Below are 26,683 nucleotides of genomic sequence, written 5' to 3'. Positions count from 1 at the left end.
TTAACACTTGTTATACACTTAAGCAATTAAGTGTCAGTGCAGCTGTGTCTGTACTGTGAGATGCTTTAAAATTTAAACTATGTTCCTCCAACACACAGTGCTACCGTAGCTCTAATTTAAAGGTCTATAACAATGTTAGCAAGTAGAACCTTTATTTCATTAATTCAGGAAAGTCGACATTGACACAGGGTGCTGCCGATTACAACCAGAGACAGATCTGTTGTTCACTGCAGCAGTTGAGAGTTAAGGGCCTCGCTCAAGAGCACCTTACTGTATCCGGTTTCTGGTCATTAACTCACTTCTCTAACATTGTTGTTCACAACCTTCCAGGCTTTTGATCCCTTAAAATGAAGCAATGTCATCTTGCAACAACTGGTTGTGACCAATTCAAACTAAAAGTATTGATCACCCTTTGATTTAGCCTATTACTTTCTAGGGGTAAAATGTTCCAGTAATAAAAGCTAAGATTAATAGAAAGTCTAAAAAAAATGTTGTTATAATGATGATTTTAATGTGGCAAAAAGTATTTTATCTTTATTTTTGTCGCATCTTGTGACCCCTCAGATTTATTATGCAAACCTTTTTTGTGGTTTGGAGTCACTGCTTTAGGTGATTTCTGCACCTCAAGAACATTTTTAGAACTGTATATCTGCTGAATAGCTGCTAGTTGTGCTCATGATATATTGTATATTACCCTATGAATACAATATAAAGCGTCATTTTATTTATTTATTTATCTTCTTTAAAAGAGGATGGATAGATAGCAATAATATACGTATAGTTACTGGGCTATTCCTCTTTCTTCACTTTCGCAATTGTTATTACCACTGTGTTTCGGACATTTATTCCTGACAGCACTTGAAAGCAGCATCTTGAACACGAGTACAGAAACTGTGCAGCAGCCCTTTAAGAATATCCTGGGTGTGGAAAAGGGGGAGTTTTCAGCAAGTCCATAGCCAGCATGTCGCGTCCCATTTAGCTTTGTGTGACTCCTCTCTGTAAAGATGTGAGACTTACAGGATGCGTTTGATATCTCTGTTTGAGAATACGTTTTCACTAATGTGTATTCAGTGATTTAATAGCGTGCTGCCAACTTAACAATTCAAATTCGATGTCAAACCAAGGTAAAGGATGGACAAGGTTTCGTGAAAAGCGTGAAATATTTCGGAAGCGGACGCGTCCAGATGGATTCTAGCCGCTCTTCTCATCACGACACCGCAGAAAGGAAAAAGTGGTAAAGAGGACCAGGATACAACTAAATTACAGTTTCAACAGCGCGCCAGACGAGCTAAAGAGGGAAGTAAACACAGCACCGTGCCTCCTCACTGTTTGGTTCCCTTCACACTCGACCAGCGGCTGCCGCAGGCTCCCACGGACACCATGGTCTCTGCTCCTCCGACCAGATGAGTGTGTGGAGTCGCTTCAACCGAGCAGCGATGGCCAGTGTGCGGTAGACAGGCGAGGGCTGTGAGGCTCCAAAGAACAACATCTGTGCTTTTATTGACTGAAACCCATTCGTCCAGAAGATGGGGCATCCTCCTCTGGAGTTTAGCGACTGCTATCTGGACAGTCCGGAGTTCAGAGAGACTCTTAAGTGTTATGAACTGGAGCTGGAGAGGACGGGCAAATTTCTCAAAGAGTTGATCAAAGACGGCAACAGTGTAATCTCTGCGATCAAAGGTAAGCTTAATGCTGGCATCTCTCGTTTTAAAATCAATAAAAGTACATTTTACACATTGCATGTGTATACAGTGGTATGAGGAGGCTTGGGATCAGCATCAGTGGGGCCTTTTTTTTAAGGGCCCACAGGATCAATGTGGGAGAGGCTCATTCAGGGAGGTGCTAGTGCTCCCTCGGGAGAGGACCAAACAGCCTGCCTTTGAGAGGCCATGGATCTGGTGCAGATGTGCAGGATGAGGGGCTCAGTTCGTTTCCAAAACAACACAACAGCTGCCCTTCTTGTGTTGCTCAACCACCTCTCCTCCCCCCCTGTGTGGTGTTTTCTGTCATCTCCCTGCTGCTGGTTGTAGAGTGGGACCAGTCCCACTGATAGTGTGGATCAGAGCCAGTGACAGCACCCAGTAGATGTGTTTATTGGGTCAGTGGGGCACATATGAAGGCCAGCACTGTTTTGTTTTTGTTGTTGTTTGACTCGCAAAGTGACCACTCTGCTGTCCAAATCACCCGTGACCAGCTTTTCACCTCGCAAACAGAAACTGTCATTGTAGGTGCTGCAGCAGGGCTGCATTGTGGTTGGGGTCCTACTGCGTATTCAGTCCACAGAATAGCCAGAGGTCACGAGTGCTCCTTCTTGGGGTGAAATGCATCGATGAGAGACATTCATTGAAAGTCACATATTTATCTCGAGTACTAATAATCTGGACTCACTGTTCATGTACTCATTTTAAACACTGATCTCCAGCTGTAAGTGCAGTGAAATGGGCTATGTGTGTTCTGGCGTGCACTTTGTCAACAATAAAAGCTTTTAATAAAAAGGCACTTTTAAAGCAAGCTTCCAAAATAAACTAAAAGAAAACCCACATTTGGTTGATGGAAAAAAACATGTGATATGGTGGAAAGTTTAAAACTGTTCCATAACAAAGAGGGATATAAGGAGGAATTTAGAGTATGATACTAAGTGCTAAGTATGGTAGCCAAGTTCCTCAGCCAAAAAGTCCAATAGTAAAAAGAAAGACTGTTTTTGATTTCATTAAAAAACGAGACAAAGCAGGGATAAAATATTGTCCAGACCGCTTACTGGATGCAGCTGCTGATCTGATGAAACCTGCCAAGGATATCTTTCATACATCGGACTTTCCTGCTAGAGGAAAAAAGAGAAAAGCACTGTTTTCATAATCCTTACATTTTATGAGAATTAGATTGTATTTAGAGGATAAAGAGAATTGTATGCTTTATTGTTGTTTAAAGTAGTTGTGACAGAGGCCTTTGTAACACAATTCAGATGTTTCAGAAGGACTAAATGTTGGTTTTTTTACAGGCTATTCTTTAGCAGTACAGAAGTTTTCCCAGACTCTCAGCATGTTCCAGTTCGACGTCATCGGTGACTCCCTGACGGATGATGAAATCAATATTAGTAAGATAATGCTGATTTGTATTTATTCACTGTTAATATTATGATGATAAACTGACAACTAGCAGGAGATGTCATGCCATATCCCAGCAGTTTTTCTGTTTATTAAAACCATATGGATAAATACACATTTTCCATCAGAACTAGCAAAAAGACTTCCCCTCCTTGACCTAAGTGGAAAAGAAATGTTTTGCTCCTCTCCACTTAGAGAGTTAGAGAGTTGTTTTCACAACTTGAATGTGAAGAATCAGGAAAACAAATGGTCTGGGAAAAACATCAATTTTGTATAAAAAAATAAAAAGTTGGATAAATTATGATCATAAAGTCTATTCTAATGCACATTTGTTAACACTGAAGTGTTTTTTTATCTTTCACATTGCGTTTCCTGCACCAGACACTTAAGATAAGAATGTGCGATGTCTTTATTCCGGTCATCATGTTTGTGTTTTCCTCCCCAGCTCAGTCGTTCCAGGAGTTTGCCGGACTCCTGCAGGAAGTAGAGCACGAGAGGATGATGCTGGTGTGTTATCAACTTCCTCCACACTGCTTCTGCATCCCATTCAGACCCTCATTAGCTATTAGAAACCACACCAACAGATGCTGCATGAAAGTTTAGACCACTTGAAAGGAAATGTTTGGCACATTCGGTAACAGATGACCAACTTCCTCATTGTTATGATGAAAAATCATCACTTTTTTGCATAGTAGATATTCCATCTGTCTTTAGTCATTTAAATGTGCTATAATGAGACACCTGCACACACCCAGATGCTGAAGCTTAGTCAATGCTTGTAGAGAAGTATGCTGTAATTATATTGTTATCAGTTCCTCTACTGGGTTTCTTGTTCCCTTTTTGTAAATGTGTCTGATGCCGTTATTTCACACATTTATTATACTGTAACTACTGAAAATTGTATAGTGCTGGTGTTGTGTTTTAAACTATTTGCTTTATTTTCATAATTGATATAGTTGCACACAGGTTTCCCACATCTTTCCTTACATACCAAACCAGATGAACTCAAACTAACCTTCTTTGATTCATCGTCGTAAAATGACAGCAATCAAGTCATGCAACAGGAGTAGAAGTTCCAGTTAGACTGGGTTTTCTCGATACAGTTCTACATTATAAACTGGAAGTCATCTGGTATATTGTTTTGGCAATGGTGTGGAGGAGCAGCATTATTATGAACTTTTCATACTCACACTTTACATTCTTTACTCTTTCAACATGTTTCTGCCCCCCAAGTTTATCCTCAAACATACCTTTTCAAAGAGTGAGTCCTACATAAGGCAATACATGATGTGTGTGTAAATGTTTGTGCATGTACACTTGCAAAACATTAACAGCTGTTCCATTTTTACCCATCCAGGTTCAGAACGCCTCCGATCTGCTCATCAAGCCATTGGAGAAGTTCAGAAAGGAGCAAATAGGAGTTACAAAAGTAAGTGTTTTTACCGATTCATCTGCTCTGCAAGTGAAATGTGGCAAAAGTAATCAGTTCTTCAGTTAGCACTGCAAAGCACCGTTCTGGTGTCTCAATGGATGGAGATATACATACATAAACATCTATATAATGCTTTCCTTAGGTGCTTACAGACCAACAGGCTGTTATGAGCTACTTCCCCAAATCTATTTATGAGTATGTGTGTGTGTGTGTGTGTGTGTGTGTGTGTGTGTGTGTGTGTGTGTGTGTGTGTGTGTGTGTGTGTGTGTGTGTGTGTGTGTGTGTGTGTGTGTGTGTGTGTGTGTGTGTGTGTGTGTGTGTGTGTGTGTGTGAGAGAAACATTAATCTGTTCAGAACACTAACATCTACCTCTCTTCTTCCTCAATGTTTAAAGACGTTTTGTTGAAAGCAGTTTTGTATTTTCGAACAGCTCATGTTTTTCTCAGGTGACCCCCTGTGTGCCACTTAACCAACGTTTTATTCTGCTTTTAAAGTCATCATTAATCTCTGTGGGGTATCACCTTGATTATTCAGAATGACATTTCAGTTTTTTTCTGGTTGTGCTCTGGTGATCAGAAGGGTGTGTGTCGTCGCCCCCCCCAGTGTATTTATTAACCAGCCGCTTCCTGTTATTCATGCTGCTGTTTATTCAATCTGCGAGTGGAATTAAAGTATACATAAAATATACAGGTCCCACATGACTTAAAAAAACAGATGCATATTAAAAACAACATTCTAATCTAATCCTATCTATCAACTTATTTTTATTATTCCATTAACTAATGCATCTTATTCAGAAGTACACACGTTTTGCCCAATTTAAATAATAATAACAATAAATGTTAATTTCAACAATACTAAAAATCTACTTGTTATAAAAAGATGTCTTTCAAAATAAAAGAAACGGGGTATCATGTCCTTTACGAGGACAAAGTACATGTCAGTAAACCAGGTTTTAAAACAGTGACAATGTTCAAAATAAAATTTACTAGATCTGTCCCCAACCTTCTTTATCTGACCCCCACCGCCCTATCAGATGAACTCAAGAACCTCTTCATCGACACGACCCATCATGTTTTAAACGTGAAATTTGAGTTGATTTTAAACTGAACATTAACAAACTATCTTTAGGTTGCTTTGGTCAAGTTTTCAGTCAAACATGACAATTTGGATCAGCAGAAGCTGAATGTTCCACCATTAATCCGTTACTTTTAGATATCTATTCAAACTGTTTATCTTTAGCTAACAATTTAATCAGTTTACTTTATTATTTTTCATTACTTTCAGTTTATAATGCCAACCACAACTTTTCAGCTTACTGTTTAGATTCCTTTACACACAAGCTAACACATTTTGTAGTTTTGTCACTGTGTCATGTAGTGTTCAGGTGTTGCAGGGGACTCAATAGGGGGATGCTTTTTGTTTCAAATCAGTGTATTCATCAGAAGAAATTGCATTACAGAAATGCCAAAAATATGTAATTTAGGTGTCTAAATCACAAAGTCTGCCCACGACCACAGAACCTTTATCAAAGCTTCATGCTAAACTTACATATGATGTAAATTTAAGGAATCTTTAGCAAAAATGTAAGTACTAGCTTGAAAATTCAGCTCAAATTGAAGATTTTGCTAGTTTTAGTTTCTGAGAGCTGCTCAAAATGCCAATGAGGGATGAAAGTTTCTAAACGCTATTTGTGTTTCAGTCAAGCTGTGCTTGATTTAAAAAAAATAAATAAATAATTTAATCTTTCATTTTCACAATACCACATCTGTCCTGCAGGAAAAGAAAAAGAAGTTTGAGAAGGAGAGTGAAAAATATCACTCCCAGGTGGACAAACACCTGAATCTTTCTGCAAAGAAGAAAGAGAGTCAACTTCAAGAGGTAAAGTACAACAAGTATTTATCAGTGGTGTAGTGAAATGTAGAACTGAGAGCAACGAAGTAGTCACTGTTTCCTTTTTCTATTTATTTTTCTATTTTATTACAGGCTGATGAACTCCTTGACAAAGAGCAGGTGAACTTCTATGAATCTTCAGTGGAGTATGTGTACCAGATCCATCAAGTGCAGGACAGGAAGAAGTTTGATGTGGTGGAGCCGGTGAGTGCTGCCTGTGGTCTCCCACACTTCCTCTTTAGTGCCACACGCATGAAACAAGAGATCAAGGAAGTGTATATTAGAATAGAAGATCTCGATGATAAATATCTATCATCTATATTGATATCATGCTTTGGTTGGTCAGGTGCTGGCGTTTCTACACAGCGTCCTAACGCTCAACAACCTGACAGTGGAGATGACTCAGGACTTCATGCCTTACAAGCAAGAACTGCAGCTCAGCTTGCAGAACGTAAGTGGTGCAACAAATTATTTGCCATAAGTGAGTTTTAATATCTTCTTAATCGGATGTCAGCAAGATTCTAAAGTGCTGCCCGGTTTCGCCTGCAGACAAGAAACCACTACGAGAGCACTCGCGAGGAGATGGAGGAGCTGATGAAAAGGATGAAACACCCGTCCCAGATCTGTAAAATGCACAGTTTGCTGCCCATGGAGGGCTATCTGTACTGTCAGGAGAAGTGTACGTGTGCTGGATGTTTATACAGAAGCATGATGCTTGTACAAGCTCTTGCTGGAATTCTTTCGACAAGCCCTGTCCTTTTTTAAAATTGTTTCTTTCTTGTACCAACAGGGGCTTTGGGCGTGTCGTGGGTCAAATATTATTGCAAGTATCACAAGGAGGGGAGACAGCTGGTCATGGTGCCTTGCGAACAGAAGCCTACAACTAAACAGGTGCTTCACTGAAAATGAATTATTATTAGAAACAAATCCACAACTGTTAGCCACGGACCAACTTGCTCTTACATCTTCAGCACCTGTAGCCAGTTTATATCCTAAGACTGCTTCCTCTACTGTCATCGTCTCCATCACACGTACCAACTTTCTCTCTCTCTCTCTCTCTCTCTCTCTCTCTCTCTCGCTTCAGGGCCCTACGCAGTTGACGCTGAAATCCTGCTTCCGCCGTAAGACGGAGTCCATCGACAAGCGCTTTTGCTTCGACGTGGAAACGAACGAGAGGTGAGCGCAAACAAAATCCAAGACACTGGGAGGGGAGGCAACGCGGGAGCCTTGTGGGATAAACAGGTTCAGGTGGCGGAGTGAACAGGTGGCTTACAAGGACAGAGCGCGAGGGCTTAATGGACTGTAGCCCAAACATTCCCTAAGCAACGGGCAGGGAGCTGGAAACAGATGGAAAACGCTGTGATTTTCAGGGGAAGGAACACAACAAGCTCTTGTTTATATAAGCGGGCTGTTCAGTACAGCATGCATTTTAATGGACACTCGAGCCATAGGGTTTTTTCTTGAAATGTGTGGAAATACTTTGAGTGTCGTCAGGGTGTCTTTTAAAGGTTTAAAGGCTGCTTGAATTATTCATGAAGTGCTTGAAAGTGTCTCTGAATGTTGAGCCACTAATTTGTCAGCCGGTATTCGAGCTGAACAACACAATGAGGAGTAGGCCGTTTGATAAACTGAAGGTGGCAGTGCTGTCTAGTGAAGAAGATGATGTTGTTGGCTCGAAGATGTTTTAAAGTGAAATGCTCCCCAGTGCTGCTTCCTGACCCTGACCTTTAACCTCCCTAGAAGGTGTTTACATAGGGTTTATATAATCCTATACTCTTAATCCATCCATCCATCTTCCATAACCGCTTATCCAGTTAAGGGTCGCGGGGGTGCTGGAGCCGATCCCAGCTGTCAATGGGCGAAGGCAGGGTACACCCTGGACAGGTCGCCAGCCTATCACAGGGCCCTATACTCTTAATATCTCAGATAATTTGTTTAAATCCCAGTTTGCACAATGCCAGCATACCAGTGTTTGATTGGCTGTTTCAGGTGTCCCATTCAGGAGTACTGACATGCAAGAGCTTCAAAACAAATCAGGAAAAGAGGGAAATCTGTAACATCATAGCCATGTGACTCCTACATATATCAGGGTTATCTGTTTAAATGGCGATAGAAAAGTTATTTTATTAAAGTTTTTAAGGTTGTCATAGTTAGCTGATTAGTGCAGTTGGCAGCTTAAAAAATCATTGCACAGTTGTCTTAGTTAACAATTGATCCAGTCTCCTATGAGCTGTAAAATTTGGCACTGGATTATGTTGCTTCTGCAGAAGACAGATTGCAGCAACTGATTCTCATCATCTCTTCAAGCTTGTCTTTTTCATCTCCATTTCTTATCTACATCATTAACACATTGGATTTAATCAGTGACTTCAGAGACAACGCTTAAAGTACTTCTTCTTGTGCTGTTTTTTGTTATTTTCTCCACTCTGTTTTATGTGAAACGTGTGTAAGATCTGTGACTTGTGGCAGCTCTGGAAAAACTAAATATTAACAATGGTTGGAGAATGTAGCAGTACAAAGTGTGACTGAATAATTGAATTGCAACCTTTGCCTCTTTAATGGCATTTGTTACTGTTTCCATAGAAACACACCTGTCACTTTCCAAGCTCTTTCGGAGGGAGACAGGAAGTTGTGGATGGAGGCCATGGATGGAAAAGAGCCTGTGAGTTCATCTCTCATCTCATTTTGGATTATTATTCTCCTAGATATCATTTTGGTCAAAACTGCTTTCCTGCCAAAAATATCTTCGATGCAGTATGGAGTCTGCTACTAAGGGGAGACATGGCTACTGGTTACTGTGGTGACACATACAGCTCCCAACGCCAGTTTATATTTCCAGTCTGGATTGCACAGTCTATCCAACCAACAAAGGGAAGAAGCTACAGTTATCTAAATGGATGTCATTTGCAGCTTCTTAATTGGATTGCACCAAATTAAATGTTTCATATTCACAATTTCAGCTTCTGAAATAAAAACTGATTTATGAAGAACTGTGCTGTGTAAATAGTATATGTTTAACAGAAACAATATTATGTTTTGTTATCAAATTCATCATGTAAAGGACATAACAGCTCACATGTGACATTTGTTAAGCACCGCAGGATGACGGCAGGGGTGATCCCATTATGGCTTCTCTGTTACAGATCTGTGAGGTTGAATGAAGCCTGTTATACCAACAGTGTGCAGTTAATGTTGGCACCTATCAATGATTTTCTTTTTGTTCTTATAATCATCTTTAGTTGTTAATGGAAACCTCTCTGTAAAAGCAGCTAAATGTTTGATCCCACAAATGTTGCTCCTCCCACGTTCTGCTTTTGCATTCAGCAGATTTGAGGCAATGATATACCAAATAGCCTTACTCACAAAATTTACGATTTAGTTGGTTCCTCTTTTGGTTGTATCGTCTGCTTTTTTTCTGCTCTCTCTGCAGTCCCTCGTGTATCATATGTTTTCGGTTTAATGGTGGATGTCATGTGAGTTGTGGACAAAACAAATCGACCGTCACTGCCAGAGGATGTGAAAATAACAGAATGCACTCTTTTAGTGCCCTTTCTTCCTGTGCAGCTTCCCCAATGACTTCTGTATATCATGCACATTTCACAAGAGCTTTTCCGACCACTCTGCCCAAATATTGTCAAGCAAAGATGCACTGCACTGCACTATTGCCAGGTATACTCTGGACAAGGATCAACTCTGGTGTTCTGTTAGAATAATCTGTTCTTCCAAACTGACTCAATCGAATTTATCACACTCTGAATGCCCTTTAGCCCTTTGAATGGCTGACATATAAAATGCATTCTTATGGACACTTAATATTGGCTTATATGGGCCTCATAGTGCAGCATGTTGTTGCTTCGTGTTATACGTTTCAACATGTCTCTGTACATACCTCATCTTTTGAACCTCCCTGATACTCTGCTGTCTCATTGTTAGTCTCTTCACTACAGAGCTTTGCTTTAAGAGTATGCTGATTTATTGCACTTTTAATGCACAGTGTTGATCTAGTTACCCCAATCATCTAACACTTATTGACTTAGATTGGAAACTACAGCTGAGGTAATTAGTGGATTTAACTAATAAAACTAATCAGCAACCAATAGATTCATTGTAAAATCTGTTTTTCTAGCAGAAAATGCTGAATATTCCCTCCAGCTCTTCAAATGTGAGGATTTGCTGCACTTTCTTGTTATATATATATATATATGATAGTTAACTGAATATTTAAGACTGTTGGTTGAAAGAAAAAAGTAATTTGATGATGTCACCTAGGGTTCTGGCAAATGTGATTGTTAATTTCACTCTATCTTCTTCCTCACATTTCCAAACCAAGAAGCGGTTGACATGCATGAACCTGTGTGTCAATATGGCCAATGTTATGTAATACTACACTTTCAGAACACTTGAAGGCCCTTTTTTGTGCACTTCTTATAAGTTAAAAGTATTTTGCATCAAAGTGCTGGACAAAGAGAAAATGCTTGCACGTTCCTCTCCAAAAGCAAGAGGACATTTTGACAATTTTCTTATTAGCCACTGAAATTAACATCATCATTCAAACATTGGAAATAATCTGACTTTTCACTGCCTGTAATTCCTTAGCTTCATTATCTTTGCATGTACGGATCAGATTTGACCGTCTTGAACTAAAGCTACCACGTGATCTTATTTTTTTAATTAAAGAAACTCATGTTAGACTGAGAGATTTTGAGTAAAATCCTCCCAAAACAAAGCAGAGAGCGTTGTAATAGTTGTTCTATTCTCAGGCCTAAATCAATAACAAGGCGTGAAAGGGATATTTCAAAGGCTTGTGACAACAACACTCATCATTGCTTAAACTGGACTCTGCTGTACCGTCTCCAGCTGCTCTGACAGCTGGCCCTGACCTCTGACAGTCATTACTGGGGAGGGCGACAGAGTAAAAAAAAACATTGGAGAAGAATAAGACAATGCATTTATATAATAACCACTTAGAGTTGGATGTGTTGGTTGTGAATTACTGACATATAAAGCTTTTCCAAATTGCTGCCAAGAGAACTGAATTATTTCAATTTCCGTTAACAAGACACACATTCTGTCCTCTCATCCTTTTTTTTCTCTCTGTTTCCACTCTTACTATTTTCATGCAATGTGAATCTGCACATAAGGTAGACTTAAACTGGGCTAATAGTCCCATAAACTACCCGGGGAGCTATTACTATATCCAGCCAAGTTGGATTTTAAGTGAAGCAGCTCTGTGTCCTCCTCAAGTTTCTCTCTTATTTTCCGTGAAAGAAATGTTCATTTATCATCATGTCGTGAGGCCAGTCTTAGATTTTTCCATATATTTCCTCAATTTCATTTTCACTTTTTTTATTTATTTTTTCATTTCAGATCTATCATTCCCCAATTCACAAGCAAGCTGAAAGTAAGTCAGTCAATACCCTCAAAGTCTTACGTTTTGATGTTGATGTTATGAGATTTAGACAGACACCGTAACATTTGGGGTTTCACTTTACATCTCTTGTCACTGAGTGCATCTGTATTCACGTTTTAACAATGAGAAGATTTGTCTTAAAATTATTGTTTGCTTTTAAATCTTTTCATCTTTTTTACTTCCACAGTGGAACTGAATGAAATTGGATTTAAGTTTGTGCGAAAGTGCATCAACTACGTTGAAACAAAAGGTAAAGGAGTCCTGTAAGAGGTTTATTCCAGCTGTATTTAGCTCTGTAAGTTTAGTTACTTTCCCTGAAGGGGGCGTAGTTGAGTCAGAGGTTACACTCTGATGCCAAGCCTGCAGGCTGCTCCCAAGGAATAAATGTTCTTAATCACAATACTAGTATTCTGAAATAATGGTCCTATTCAGATTGTACAGGATTTGAATCATCTTTATGCCACACATTTAATATAACATATAGATTTTTTTAAGGATAGATTTCTTTATCATCATTTCTTTAACAAAAGCCCTTCTCTCCCTGCATGGCTTTTATGTAAAACATAAAAACCCAATAACTGAAACCTGTCCTGAAGGACGCTGCAACTTTATAATTCAACAGCCACATAATGTCTCGCCAGAAAGGTGATTCATCTTACAAGAAAAGAAGAGCACTCAAGCCATAAGCATGTAATTCGACTCATGATCAAAGCATGGCACATTGTTCGTTCTCGACCTAAATGGTTAAATGAAGCGTGCACAAGCAGGAAAGAACATCTGTAGCTTAATTCTGGCTCTTGCGGTTTCTGAAGAGAAGCATTTGGTACATTTCCACTGCTCTGTATTTGTCCAGATTACACTCCCCTTTTTTTAAATTATTTCTTTTTACCTCTCCCTCTCGTCTTTCCAGGAGTCACACAAGAAGGGGTGTACCGAACAGTTGGCAGCAACATCCAAGTGCAGAAGCTATTAAATGCCTTCTTTGGTAAGGGAATAATTCTGTGAATTTGTTTAACATCTGTCCATTCAATGTTCCTCTTCGCTTGGGCTTGTCTTACTGAACAAAACATAGCAGGTTCTGACAATTCTGTGAAGCTTGCTTTAAAGTAGCTATATATGTAGTGGCCAATTGTCCGAAAAATCCAAACACAAACATAAATCAAAGGGCCACTGTCGCACCATGGGTTCGTGGTTTGCGAAGGCAAAAGAGTTAATTGTCCATACAGAATTCTGTGTTTCTCGTGATTTATTTGGTCAAACAAAACAAGCAAGCAAACAAACAAAAGAATAAAGGAAATCCTGTGGCTGACTCTCCTGCGCTGGTAAAAAACCATAGGCCCACCCCGGTGCATGCTGGTCCTATACCTGCCTACTCCTATATATAACCGCAGGTGCCCACAGTGTTACCCAATTCAAAACAAATTACCAAACCAAAAAACTAAGTATACTAAACTACAACAAAAATATTATTAAACTAAACAAATGACCATCAATAGAAAAGATCTTAATATATCAAACAATCTAACCTAAATAAGCAAACATCTAGAAAAATGTAACAATTTTACTTATGCATAAAATAACTAAATACTAACATCCAATAAATAGCTCCTACAATATATGTATATATATATATATATATTTTTTTTTTTTTACAATCAAATGACTATGCATTAGAGGTGTGTTTGTAGTGGCATTAAATATTTTGTGCTTGTTTGTTTTGATTTGCGCCTTCATAGACCCCACAAACCCAGGAGATGTGGATCTCCACAGCAGTGACTGGGATGTTAAAACCATCACAAGTGCACTGAAGTTTTATCTCAGGTATGTGTGTCTGTGAGTAAATAAATGATAGTAGGATGCACAAAGTTAATATGTGGAAAATACTGAATAACACTAGCTCCAGATCTACGGCTGTTTTTGACTGGCATTGTTTTAATTAATTAAATCTGTACATCTGTTCTGTATTTTATCTTAAATTAAATGCAAACAATTATAATATTATAAAAATGAATTACATTATTTAATACAATTGAATTGGTCAAGAGTTTTTATTGGTTGTTATTAAATTAGCAAATGCAGCGTAGACAGAGTTTGCACTCTCTAAGTGCTTCTTACTGTAATTGTGTAACAAATAAGTGCTGCTTTTTGTTTTTTTGTATGTCTGACGTGGTGAGTTATATTGCACTGGGGTCTTGCACTTGTTTACATGTGTGTGTATTTATCTGCAGGAGCTTGTCTGAACCTCTTATGACCTACAACCTGCACAGAGACCTCATGTGTGCTGCAAGTAAGGCGTATTTTAGTTTTGTTTGTATGTTAATGTTTTATTGGTCTCACATTTTTTAAACTATCCTCTCAGATCTAGACCTAACCCTAAAATATGTGTCAAACTCACACTGGAGTTTCACTCAAAATCTAATCCTCTTGATGGCGCACAGTGATTAGGTCGATTGCAATTTGATTATTTGCTTTTATCTAAAACTTGTCCTCACCTGTGCAATAGGGGAAACAACTTCTTAATTTCATGCATGCTTATTCATGTTCTACTTTAAGTACCAAAAGCCTTCATGCTTTTTATTTGCAAAAATGAGAAGAGAAAAAGATATGTGTACATGGAACATGCGGTTTGTAAATACTTGTAACTTAAATGTTGTAATTACTTGGTTCTAAAGGATATTTCACAATTAACCGACGCAGTTTCCTGAAATTAACTGACTGTTGTCTTGTATAATCTATAAATTACAGGTTAGACGCTCAGATTACATTTGTGTGAAGATTTCAGATTACATTTCCAGATAGTTTGGTTAGTTATTGTGAATTTGCCATGTATCTTGCATATCTTTACACCTGCGTTACCCTCGAGAAGCATTGCCTGGATGGCAGGTACAAAAAAGGCATTGGTAAATCAATGCTTTGCAAGCTGCAGGTTCAGCAGTTTAACAGGCAGTACTAGGTCTGTCTGGAAGCAATAAAAGTCCTCTGCTTATTTTTCACTCAACGTCATTGTAAAACAGAGAAGACAATGAGTTTAATAGCATCAGCCTCATTCTGTCAGGATGTTACAGTAAGGCAAATGGTGGCTTCAGTTTCCTGGAAATTGTTCACTATTTGAGTAGGGGCTCCTCATCAAACGGTCTGAGTTTTTTTTCTAGACTTTTTTACTAGTCTTGTGCCATTGCAGTGTATGGCTGGGCCCCATTTTATATATTGTGTTTCTTCAACATCTTCATGATTTAGGTCTACAGATACTTTGTTTTGTCTTTGAATCACAGAGTCAGATAATCTGGACTTTCGACTGAGTGAGATTCATTCTCTTTCCCACAAACTACCAGAGAAGAATCGGGAGATGGTGGAGATGCTTATTAAACACTTGGTCAAGTAAGTTCTAGCATACAATGTTTTTTATTTTCTCTTTTTACTGCTGCCACAGGACCTCCTAATAATTATCTCAGATCATCACAAATTATCTGAGATAATGTGTCACTGCCTGGTGTTAACAGTTAAATTACTCTTTATTGTATTCACCCAACTTGATGTTTGTTATCAGCGTGTGCAGTCACAGTGAAGAAAATCGAATGACCCCTTCAAACATGGCAGTTATCTTTGGACCGACACTCATGAGAGCCAAGGAGGAGACGGTGGCGGCCATGTTGAATATCAAGTTCCAAAATATTGTTGTTGAGATTCTGATTGAGGACTTCAAAAAGGTAAGTTTCTGGAGATTTACGTTTTTTTACTGAGAAAAAAAAAAGTGAGAGACCATCAAGCAATAGCATTTTGCATAACTTAAAAAAAATGTTGAACAATGTAATGCTTCTTAATGTGATTTTGTGAAGCAGAAGCATTTGTTTGCCATATAAGTCACTAAGTCACTAATTTGGTATTTGTACTAAGTCCTTTCATTAAGATTGTTCTGTGAAAAATAGCAGTAACTTGTCTTTCCATTTCTATTGTCATTGTCTTTCTGCTCCTTCTCATGTATGATATATCATTTTATTTATTCAGTTACAGGCTGTTACCGTAGCCACTAAACCAAAGTGAAACTGTATCTTTTCTGTGATCACAGATCTTCAGTTATATACCAGAGGACAGCACTTCCCCACCAGTCCCTCCTCCGCGGATCACTCCAAGAAAGCGGCAACCAATCACAATCTCCAAGCGGCCACCTCGTGTTTATCAAGCTCTAAATCAAGACCACTTCAAGCAAACAGAAAGTAATTATCAGCCTCCCTTGGCTTGATTGTCATCATCACCCTCATCATTAACTCACCCTGCCAATGCTGTAGTACACTTGATTTATTTTTATGAAAATATTGCAGAAAGATTTGAGCCACAGCTTCCCTGCAGGTTCCGTTCTTAACATTTTCTGAAGTACACTACAAATTATGATTTAATGTGTATTCCCATCAAATACCATTCCCAAAAAATAAGACATATTCTTTAACATGAAATCATTCTTTTGTTTGTCAAAGAATTTCAAATCAAAATTAATTTAATCTCTGTATTCCTTTTTTTATTCTTTATTGTCAATATGAAATTCCTCTGGTACTTGTTATATTTTAAGTACTAATAAACTAAACCACTCCTCTTTTTTTCTCGAATTAGTCTTTTTCTTCAAGGCCTTTGCTAAATCGTGTAATTTTCTGTCTGTTTGAACCCCTCATTAAGTGGGTGTGTCTCATGCTGTCATACACTGTGGCAGAGAGATTTGGAGCACCTGCAGCTTGTCCTCCCTGCTTTGGGTTAATAACTATTCTTAACTTACTCCTTGAATAGCTAAATAATGATTAATCCAAACTTTTAAATTTATAAAGATTTTTTTTCTTAAACCAATGCATCACGTGGTTGGGTTACTAAAATTTTTACGGCCATTTGTATTCTTATGTGACCTTCAGTACATTTTTTGCTGTCCTTTGCTTGTTTTTTTCTTTCACATTGAAGACAATTTGTATTATTTCATAAAAGAATACATTTACATTTGACTGAGGCCTAGAAATACTGTATCGGATAGAAATAACAATATACCTATCTTTATCTTAATGATTATCAGTTGAGTCCACTCCTAGTAGTCAAGTATCTTGCATTCATCAGTTATGTTTTTTTCTTTGCAACAGATGGCCAAATCAACAGCTCTGTCGCGGAAGGGGAAGTCTCAACGAACCCTGTTCCCCTACAGCGGACAAAACCTGCAAGCTTTGCTCCACTCGTTCCAAGAGAACCTCCTCCAAGACTAGCATTGATGCCCAGACCAGCTAGTCGACACTCAGACTCTGACGCTGGCAAGATAGACGACACGAGGCAAAGACCAGATTCTTCTTCAGCGGCAAATGGGGAGTCTGGAGTCTATGTGAGCAGAGTACCATCCTTCCAGGGCAGAAGACAACCTCCTAAAGGCACTGGAGCCAACAAAGAAGGTATAATGAACCCGGTGTTTATGTGGGTAAACTTCCTTCAGTCATACTTGTTTATCTTTAACCAATAAAAATACAAATCTTCCAGGTTTTATGGGATTTTAAAAAGTGAACACAAAGGGATGTAGTCTAATGTAGAAAGCATAGTTCTGATTTATTGATCAGATATTTTGGGACATGAAAATATTCATAGTCATGTGGAACATCGTCAGCCAGCTCTTAAGAATTTTGTCTGCTCATTTTTGTCATGTGGCTACAAAACAAAATCATTCTTCTCTGCTGTTGATTTGTTTTATGCCTCTGCGCCGGCTATAGACATGGCCAGAGGCATTAGGTTTTTGTGAATTGTCTGTCTTTAGCATTGTTATGAATGCAATATATATCGCCTTGAGGGAATTTTCTCCAAATTTGATAATTTTAGTTTATTGTTGTTGTGTAATAGTAGTGTCAGTTGTGTTTCCTAACCTCTTAACCCCTTACAGCCTTTAGTCTTAGTTTTGACATTTACAATTGCCTTGCACAATGTGTAATTCTATATTAATGTGTCTTTCAGGAGATTCGGATGGTCTGGCCAGAACAAGGTCCACAGAGAAACATGCCATTTGTAGACCCCCTGTCAGGCCCCTGAGCCCCCCTCCAGATGCCCTGCTCCACAAAAGACCCAGAGTGCAGCCAGCAGCGAGGGAACAGCGGTATCCTAGTAAGTGCTCATCTGTATTCCAAAAGTCTGTCGCCTCGCTTAGGAGATACTGGTCAAGAAGTCCTATAGAAACTCCACTATAGATCTTCTGGTTTTATTTAGAAAAAAAAACTTGAAATAGTCCCAGACATGCAGAATCAGCAGCCCTAAGGCATGAGTAGCTTCGATGATCAAAACTGTCCTATCAAAGAATGGACATGTTGCCAAGAGTGGCCGAGAAGACAATTATCTTTTAGATTCAGTCATCCCAAAGATTATTAAAAAGAACATAATCAATATTAATACATCAACGATAGACTAAGCGTAAGGGGTCGCCTGAGTTTTAGCATCTTTCAGCTCATTGATATGGTTCTACAGTCCACAACTTAAGTGTTTTGGTTCATTCTTATCGCTCTCATCAACATCATTTTCAGATGCAGCAGGCAGCGGTTTTCAGTGGTAAAAGCTCTAAAAACCCACTGTACAATACCTGACGAATGAGCAACTAGCTGGTGAACATACGTTCAATTTCTTAATTGCTGAACTCAGCAATTTAGCAACTTAAGGAGTAGATATTTCCCTCAGGGAGTGGTAGAGACCAAAAACAGAGCAAAAAGATTGTAAATATTGGCCTTAAATACACCAGGTGGCCAAAACCACTTATCAAGATAAATACTTATATTACTAATGTAAATAAGCGTGAGTCAACAACCAAAAAAAAATCTGGCTAAAATTGAAGTCCGTGAGAAACAATATCAGAGAACTGTAGCACCTACATTACATTACAATTATTTAGCTGACGCTTTTATCCAAAGTCACTTACAATAAGTGCATTCAACCGGACAATAGGAGATACAGAAACAGGTGAGAGTGTTTTATTGGGCCAAGGTTGAATCTGAACAGATGAGTTTTCAGTCTATGACCTACATGGAATGCATCAAAGGCTTAGCTTTCATAGATAAGTACCACACAAATGAAACACCAGAATATCAGTGGGAATAGTATAGGCAGGTAGTGGAGTATAAAAAGCACAGAATACTAAATGATACGCACTGACTGTTGGACCACAAAAGGATCTAATGAGGAATTCCACCAATGAGATGAACCATATTTTTACCTGCAATACCAACGTGTTTTTTTCTTTTTTTCCCTGCAGTGTTGCCTCTAAAACAAAGTTTTTTGAGAATGCCTCCAGACACGTTGGGAGGTATGTAAAATATTATTTTTATTGTAAGTGCTCCAACCTGTCCTTTTCTTTAGTTCAGTACACTGACATGTTTTTACAATCATGTAGATGGTTAAAGGTTATTAACAACCCAACTGAGTATTAAAGTGAGACTCTTTCTTCTGATGACATAGTGGAAACATGTCTCCTCTTGATTTGCTTGGATGGTCCAAGTTTTGGTCTTTGCTGCCCTCCCTACACAAGCAGTGAAGAAGGCTATAAACTAAAAATGCCTGAGTGGGAAGAGTTTGTAGGAGTGTTATCAAAGAGAGTTTATCTTTTTTCTACATTGTTCTCCATTAGTGTAACAAACAGTTCACATTACCGTGTGGCCTCTGCTGACATAAAGGTCTCATTTGGCCTTTGGAAAGAAGAAGCACATATTTTGTCGCATAGTGATTATTATCCCACACAGCTGTATAATATGAATATTGTGTAGATATATGTAGATCTAATAAATAGTTGTTAGCCAATGAAGATTATTACAGGTGGTACATAGACAAACAAGATAAATCAATTACTTTTCATTCCACTAACATCACAGTGCTACAATAAGCCAGTTCCACAATCTGACCTGATGCATTCAGACATTAGACAATCACAATAACATGAACCTGCAAGATTCCTGTTATCACATATATGGGCCATAAAAAGTGCAGTCAGTGATTCTAATCTAGAACACTTTGTCAAATTCAGCAAATTTCTCATCATGGTCCGCTAGCTGTTCGTTCTGTGTGCTCTGAAAAACTAAAATCAGGTGTTCACATCCCTGGCTCTGTCAATGGTAAACAAACAACAACGCTATTCCAGCCAATCAGTAACTTGGGACGTTCTTTCTCCTGCACAGAGCAGGGTAAAGGCCATGGGTGAATAAAGGGAAAGCAGTAATGTGTAGGGAAATCCTTGCCTGGATAGGCAGTGACCTATGACTGTGGCATATGGATATGTCCATGCTTGACTTGGATATATATTCTAAATTATAAGATATACATTCGTTTGGTCATTCAGCAGTATGTAGAAAACAGCTTATTCACCTAAAGCGCAAAATGCATCCACACACTATAAGCATCTGGTGACAGCCATCAGAATGAAGAAAAAAAAAGAGAGAAAGCTTGGTGTCAGCGCACCGGTATACAACAGTTTACCACTCCTCCAAAACGCAAAACTTCACCCACACACAATGAGCATGTGGCGACGGCGCACCAGGATAAAGAAAATAGAGAAATATTGCTGGCAGCGCACCAGCAGAAAGCAACTTCAACCATCCTACAAAATGCTCAAAAGTTCACCCACACACAATGAGAATCTGGCGACAGCGCACCAGTAAAAGAAAAAAAGACATAACTCCTAGTGTCTGACATCAGAAAACACACACAGAGTCATTAAAAGGGTTTTAAAAATTGTAAAAGTTAATAAATAAATTAGGCTAAATTAGGGCTGTAACAAATCATGTTCTACATTGTTTTTTTTATTTTATTAATTGACAATTGTCTTGATGCCATCACCCTAAACAAATGTGCAAGGTAAGATTTTATGTTAGTGTGGTTATAAACGTAATTTATGGTGATGTAAGATTGCTTTCAGACTGCCCCTGAGAACAAACTGGTTCTGACCACAGTACAGAAAAATGTTTTGGAAGGCCTGAATGGCAACAAATATATGCAGAATACTTTTTTTTAGAAAAACACATGATTAGAATTTCGGAAATCCCATCGTATCTTTTTCTAGTAAATTTTGACTTTTGGACTGAGACAATAAGGTTAAAGCAAAGTGTGTTTGAGAGGGTGTACTATAACATGCTATGTCTCTAAGCTATTATTAATATGATTAATATTAAAAATAATAATAATGATGATAATAATAATTGATATGATTGTTATGTTGTTATATTATTAAAAATAACAATAATGATATTAATATAAAATGAATGTCAACATTAATAAACAAATCTTCAAACTATTTGGTAATATAAATAAATACTATATAGTATTTATTTATATTTTTAAAGGAGGCACTTACTTTCTTTGAAGAGGAAGTCCATGCGCCTTTCCCTCTGGACAAAGATGTTACTGACTTTGATGTGAAAGTCCTCCTTGTTGGTTTATTTCTCAGTTCCAGTTTGTGGCCGCGGATACAGTCTCGTGCACACCATTGCCAGTCAAAAAAAAAGTATTTAGCAGCTGCACAGGAGTCATTCCTTGGACTGTTTATGAACAGTATAATCCCACCCAAAAAAATATTATAATCCAATCAGTTCAAATAATTCATATCTATACAGCTTTTCATTTTTTCTCTTATCAAATTTAGCTTACAACTTTAATGCATTACTTTATTGTTCAGAACTATCATAAAACCCGTCAAACAGCTGATTGGTTAAAGTACACATGGCGCCTCTGACGTCCATAGTGTTGGTTTGAGGAAAAGGAAGCAGCTGTTTGTGAAATCCATGTTCATATCCACTTTGACAAAGGATGCTGCTCATATGTCACGTTGTATATGACTTATGAGAACTTAAATATAATCATTCAAGTTGAGGAGCTAATATGTGTTTTTGTGTTTTTTTTATCTTCTTCTGCCAAGACATGCAACAGCCTTTTTAAAAAAAAATATTCCCCTGTTTACCTTTCATTGTGCGCGCTGATAATCAGCGCTGATAATAGGTTAATTGTTCAGGTCTCAGCTTCCTCATTTTATCCACACACATTTGCTGCTAGAGGAGAAGAGTGGAAATGGGGGAAAAACAAAACAAAAGTTTGCCAGTTTAATGTCAGTCCTCCTTCTCCTACCACGCGGACCGTGTAGTGCGTGGCCGGTGGGTAAGATCATGCAGGTCATGTGTTTTCTTTCCATTAGCGTTCACAGCTTCCCCCCCCTTCTTTATTAGATGGTGTTGAGTGTTTAAAGTCAGGAATAGCCGCTGGGATAACCGCGCTACTTCGATGCGGTGTTGCCAAATCAGGTTGCCAGTTGTCCAACTTGAAACCTGCCCATTTCAATTAAAAAAAACTTTGCCAGAAACATGTGTAAAACCATTACCTGCGCAATATAAATCACATCCAAGCATAGAAGGCTTAATCTTTGCATCAGTTAACCAAATATAAAATGTTAAATAGGTGATAGGACAACCCACAAAGAGTGCAGTTGGACAACCAAATACACTAATTCCCATATCAGTGATGATGATGATGATGATGATGGGTTCGTTCGAAAGTGGACGAGAGCAGCGGCAGCAGCAGCAGGGGGCGTTGGAAACAAAACTGCGATCAAGTCGAACAGTTTTCAGCCGCGTTCAATGAAAACACGGGAAATGTTTCCATCCTGTTCGTTACATTTGTAGGCTACCTGTAGTTCCAGACTACGGTTGGGTTATATGGATGTCCATCAGTGACAATCGTTCTCTCCTTTTAAAAGGTTTTCTGATGCTTCACTTCGTTAATCTATGGACTGAAAACATGGTGACATCAACATGGAATTAGGCTTTATCAATAAATATCTTTATTTACAGATACTAAATAAATAACCTTATTTATTATGATAATAATAATAATAATTATTATTATCGCGGGTTATTATTATTATCAGCCACATCATTGCACAACATGAGTCCACTAGCCAACAATCTAGCGTCAAATCTTACATTTACACAGAAAATAATAATTTTCTACAAAACGTGGTGTTTGTTGTCAAAACTAAGAGTTAGCTCTTTATCATAATAGCATATATAATATAAATACAGTACGCAAAAATAACTTCGACGGAAAGGATGCCGTCAAGAGGGGTCTCTGGTCGTAATCAGTCGCAAGTCCGGACCAATCAGCATTCATTAGCAGAACAGCCCAAACTGTAAGAAATCGAAAGGACATAAGTACTCACTCATTTGACTTTTGTTTCCAGGTGAAAGAGGCAGTTTGGGACTCCCATTCAATCATGCAGTGGGTGGAGAGCAACTGGCGCCTGGCTGTAAAACCTGCAGCCGCCTCGCTCTCGTGAGGTTATCGTTGCCCACGTGTTCATGACGTCAGAGCAAGTCGGGATCAAGTCGGACACAAATCTAACCGGCATGCATTGCGCGGCGACCGATTCTGCGCAGGACTGGCTTATCAAGAACGAACCCATTAAGAAGGTCCTCCGATATCCCCAACTACATAATCATTCACCAATCAAATAGTTCTCAAATTAAATTGGTCAATGATGTGAGTAGCTGGATACAACACAGTTGACTGCATTTTCATATCTGTGTATTTGACCATAAAATGACAGTTTGATAATATTGTTTTTAAAATATATTCATTTGGATAAAAATCAGCCCACATGTGCGCAAACCGGAGCAATCTGGCAACACTGCTGCGAAGGGCACCGAGGCGTGGCCATGAGGAGTTGAAGTCACGTGACATGAGGCAGGGTCAATACGTCAGGAGGTCAGAAGGTCATTTCCATGTATTTCTGTGAGATCACACAGACAGTGGCACCGATATCTCCTCCGCCGTAGCGCCATGGCCCTGCACTCCCTGCATTCATGGAGGTATTTTTTAGGATCAAGTGGCAAAAAGAGAAAACGATACTATTTGGACTATTGGAGTATATGTTGGCCTAATCCTGGGACATATTTTGAATGATGAACATTCAAACAAATACCATTTTTAAAAAATGATTAGGAATATGAAGAAATCAATGCATTAAACCAGGGGTGTCAAACTCAAATACACAGTGGGCCGAAATAAAGAAATTGATCAAGGGCCAGATGGGTTCAACGTTTATTGAAAACTTATTGAAAGAACCTTAGTGCACATATTGAACCTGGAACTAACAAGGCCTATAGAGTATTGCCTATAAAACAACATTAATTATGAAATAAATGAAATAAAAATTATACATAAATAAATAAAAGTAATAGAATCAGTTTCATTAATTGCTTATGGCTCTATCTGCAGTTTTTCCAGAGTAATTTCAAGTGAAAACATTTTCTACAGGCAAACAACAGCCAAAAATAATTTATTTCAAAGAAAAATCAAATGTCCTGTAGTAGCAAGAGAAAAAAAATGCAAAAATGAAACATTAAAAACTGAAAATGCGTCAAAGCACCGTTTGCTGCTCTGTGATGACACTTGGTGTCATTGGTGACACTTGGTGTATCTTGGATACAAGTTCATCAGTGTCTGGGGTCAGGCTCTGAGCTGAGGAAATCCTCAGGACTGAGTGAAGGTGCTCATCAGTAAGACGAGTCCTGTGTGAACTTCTGTTTATCTTCATCAGAGAGAACAGTTGTTCACAGTATGTGCTGCCAAACATAGAGAGCGTCTGAGCAGCCTGGGAGCGCAGCTGGGGCATTGTGTCGGGATGAAACGTGGAAACTCTGCAGCCCACAGACTCATATTTTTCTTATGTTGTATTCTTTCATTACAGCCACACTGTCTCCGCACACAAGACACACAGCTTTGCCCTTTACATCCGCCAACATATACTGTGCCTCCCACCTGTCTTCAAAACTCCTGTTTTTTTTACTTTTTTTCCATTTTTTGGGGAGAGGGATAGTTGAAAGTTGACACAAGTGGTATGTAATACAGACTGTGAGGCGCTTGACGTGCCGACACACGGACAGTGCATTGTGGGATTTGTAGTATTTTGGTGGTGCGTGCGATATACCGGCGGGCCAGTTCTAATAGTAAATAGATTTTATCATGCGGGCCAAAGATAATTCATTCACGGGCCGGATGTGGCCCGCGGGCCTTGAGTTTGACACATGTGCATTAAACTATCATGTAATAACAACATTTCTTTCTACCTTTTGTTGAGGCAGTGGGAGTGAGACGAACGGTAAATCTATTGATAGATCTAATTGATAAATTAAAAACACAGTAGCCTACACAAATGTGCATACAGTGCTAAAATTCATCAGGATATCGCAATAAAGTGACTTATTTCTATTAGGTGGATAGGAAGCAGGCAGGAGAAGGGGATGGCATTAATATGCTACTAATATTCCATTTTTACACAAATACACCAACAAAAATTAAACCTCAATTTATACCTCTAATCATAAAAATAATAATGATGAAAAACACACAAACTTGGAAACCAGACCAAAGCTTGGAACTGTCCCAGAAACCCGTGTGAAGAAATGTGCATTTGTTTGGTTGTGGAGTTAAAATAGCAACCGTCTTTCTCAAGAATCGAAAATGGATTTTTAATTTATTATTTTTTTCTTCCAATTTAGTCCACCAGCTTCTCCAGTGGCAAATGTAAAAAAAGAGGTGAGATTTACTGTGATTGTGACAGATTTTAAATCATTAAAATACTGAATCAATTGAGTCTACCTGTATAATAAAGTGAAACATGATTTATCTGTTTTAATTTGTCTATTTCCATGCTTTCCTCAGAATTAGAGATAAGGCGACATCATGGGACCTCTACATGTGCTGTTGGGTGCTGATCAAGCTGGAGGGAGTCATTGTCAATGATCTTAGCGGATAGACTGAAGAAGTGGCTCCCCATATATAACAATGGCGATATTGATTCCATTTTATTTTTAATGGTAAGAATGATGTTGTAAGGCAACACAGTAGCAAATGGACTTTTGAATGGGCTTTCATAGTGGGCTAATTGTCTGTGTTTGATCATTATTCCAAAGTTAGGATGGAGTAATGGTACTGTTTTTCCCCTTGTTTCATGCCAGTTGACAATTTTGTCCACTCATTTTACAATATTTAGTCATTTTACAGTTTTAAGAAGTTTGAATGGCCAATTTTATTATTTTTATTAGAGGGAACTAACTTCCATAACTGGTTTAACAGCTTACTTAGAAGTCTTGTCTAGAATCTTAAGACTTGTTTTTTGCATTGTAAAATAGATCTCCCAAAGAAGACTAATTGATTAAATAGGGTTAATCATTATTAATTTGAAAACATGAAATATAAGTATTATTAACTTCTTGATTTTCTAATGAACCATGTCAGGGTCTGTCAACGAGCTGGATGAAGCAAATTCATGAAGTAAGTTACATCCATGAAATGATTATTTCTGTGGAAAGCTTTTTTAGTTCTTTAGTTTTTAGTCTGTTCAAAAGAATATTTAGATAAATTCAGCCATGAGTCACTTTTAAGATGCATTACAAAAAAAAGTATTTTGCTCCCCAGTGTCAGCCTGTATTCCAGTCAGTGTAGCTAGGACATTTACATGATCAATATAATGCTAATGTTGCTTTGATAAGGAATTATGGAAACTAGTGTACATTCCTTCACTTCTGACCTTGGTGTCGATCACTTCTTACCTCATGTAGGAAGGTCAGGCTGCACAGGAGAGTCCTTGAAGTTTACCTGAATCTGTTGCACCTCAAATAAATTGTTGGGATTACCAAAACGGGTCAAGTAAACTGAATGTTACAATAGTTTATGTGAAGATAACACTCCAATGTTTTTCTTTTTATTTCTTTGTTCTTAAAATAGTTATGTTAATTTCACACTTTTGTTTGATAACCTAACTTGATAATTCTGGTTGGATTTGTTTTCAAAAAAGGAAATAAACATGATGTT

The 26,683-nt window shown here is 38.3% G+C and overlaps 1 protein-coding gene across 1 annotated transcript; it reads left to right on the top strand.

Moving 5' to 3' along the window:
- Nucleotides 1–975: 975 nt before the first annotated feature.
- LOC129113631 (oligophrenin-1-like) lies at nt 976–26,683 on the top strand. Its single transcript, XM_054626039.1, is given in 25 exon segments — nt 976–1,680; nt 2,999–3,094; nt 3,550–3,611; nt 4,462–4,533; nt 6,316–6,417; nt 6,523–6,633; nt 6,776–6,880; nt 6,979–7,108; nt 7,220–7,320; nt 7,514–7,605; nt 9,013–9,091; nt 11,797–11,830; nt 12,027–12,089; nt 12,750–12,824; nt 13,576–13,660; nt 14,068–14,126; nt 15,112–15,217; nt 15,387–15,546; nt 15,906–16,053; nt 16,954–17,253; nt 17,804–17,869; nt 17,872–17,950; nt 19,086–19,136; nt 25,369–25,405; nt 25,532–26,683. Coding segments are annotated over 25 exon segments (2,373 nt in total). The 5' UTR covers nt 976–1,526; the 3' UTR covers nt 25,538–26,683.

The sequence above is a fragment of the Anoplopoma fimbria genome, chromosome 24 (genome assembly GCF_027596085.1).
Source record: "Anoplopoma fimbria isolate UVic2021 breed Golden Eagle Sablefish chromosome 24, Afim_UVic_2022, whole genome shotgun sequence".
Classification (NCBI taxonomy): Eukaryota; Metazoa; Chordata; class Actinopteri; order Perciformes; family Anoplopomatidae; genus Anoplopoma; species Anoplopoma fimbria.
The sequence above is the reverse complement of the archived record's forward strand: the minus strand, read 5'-3'. Positions and strand labels throughout refer to the sequence as shown.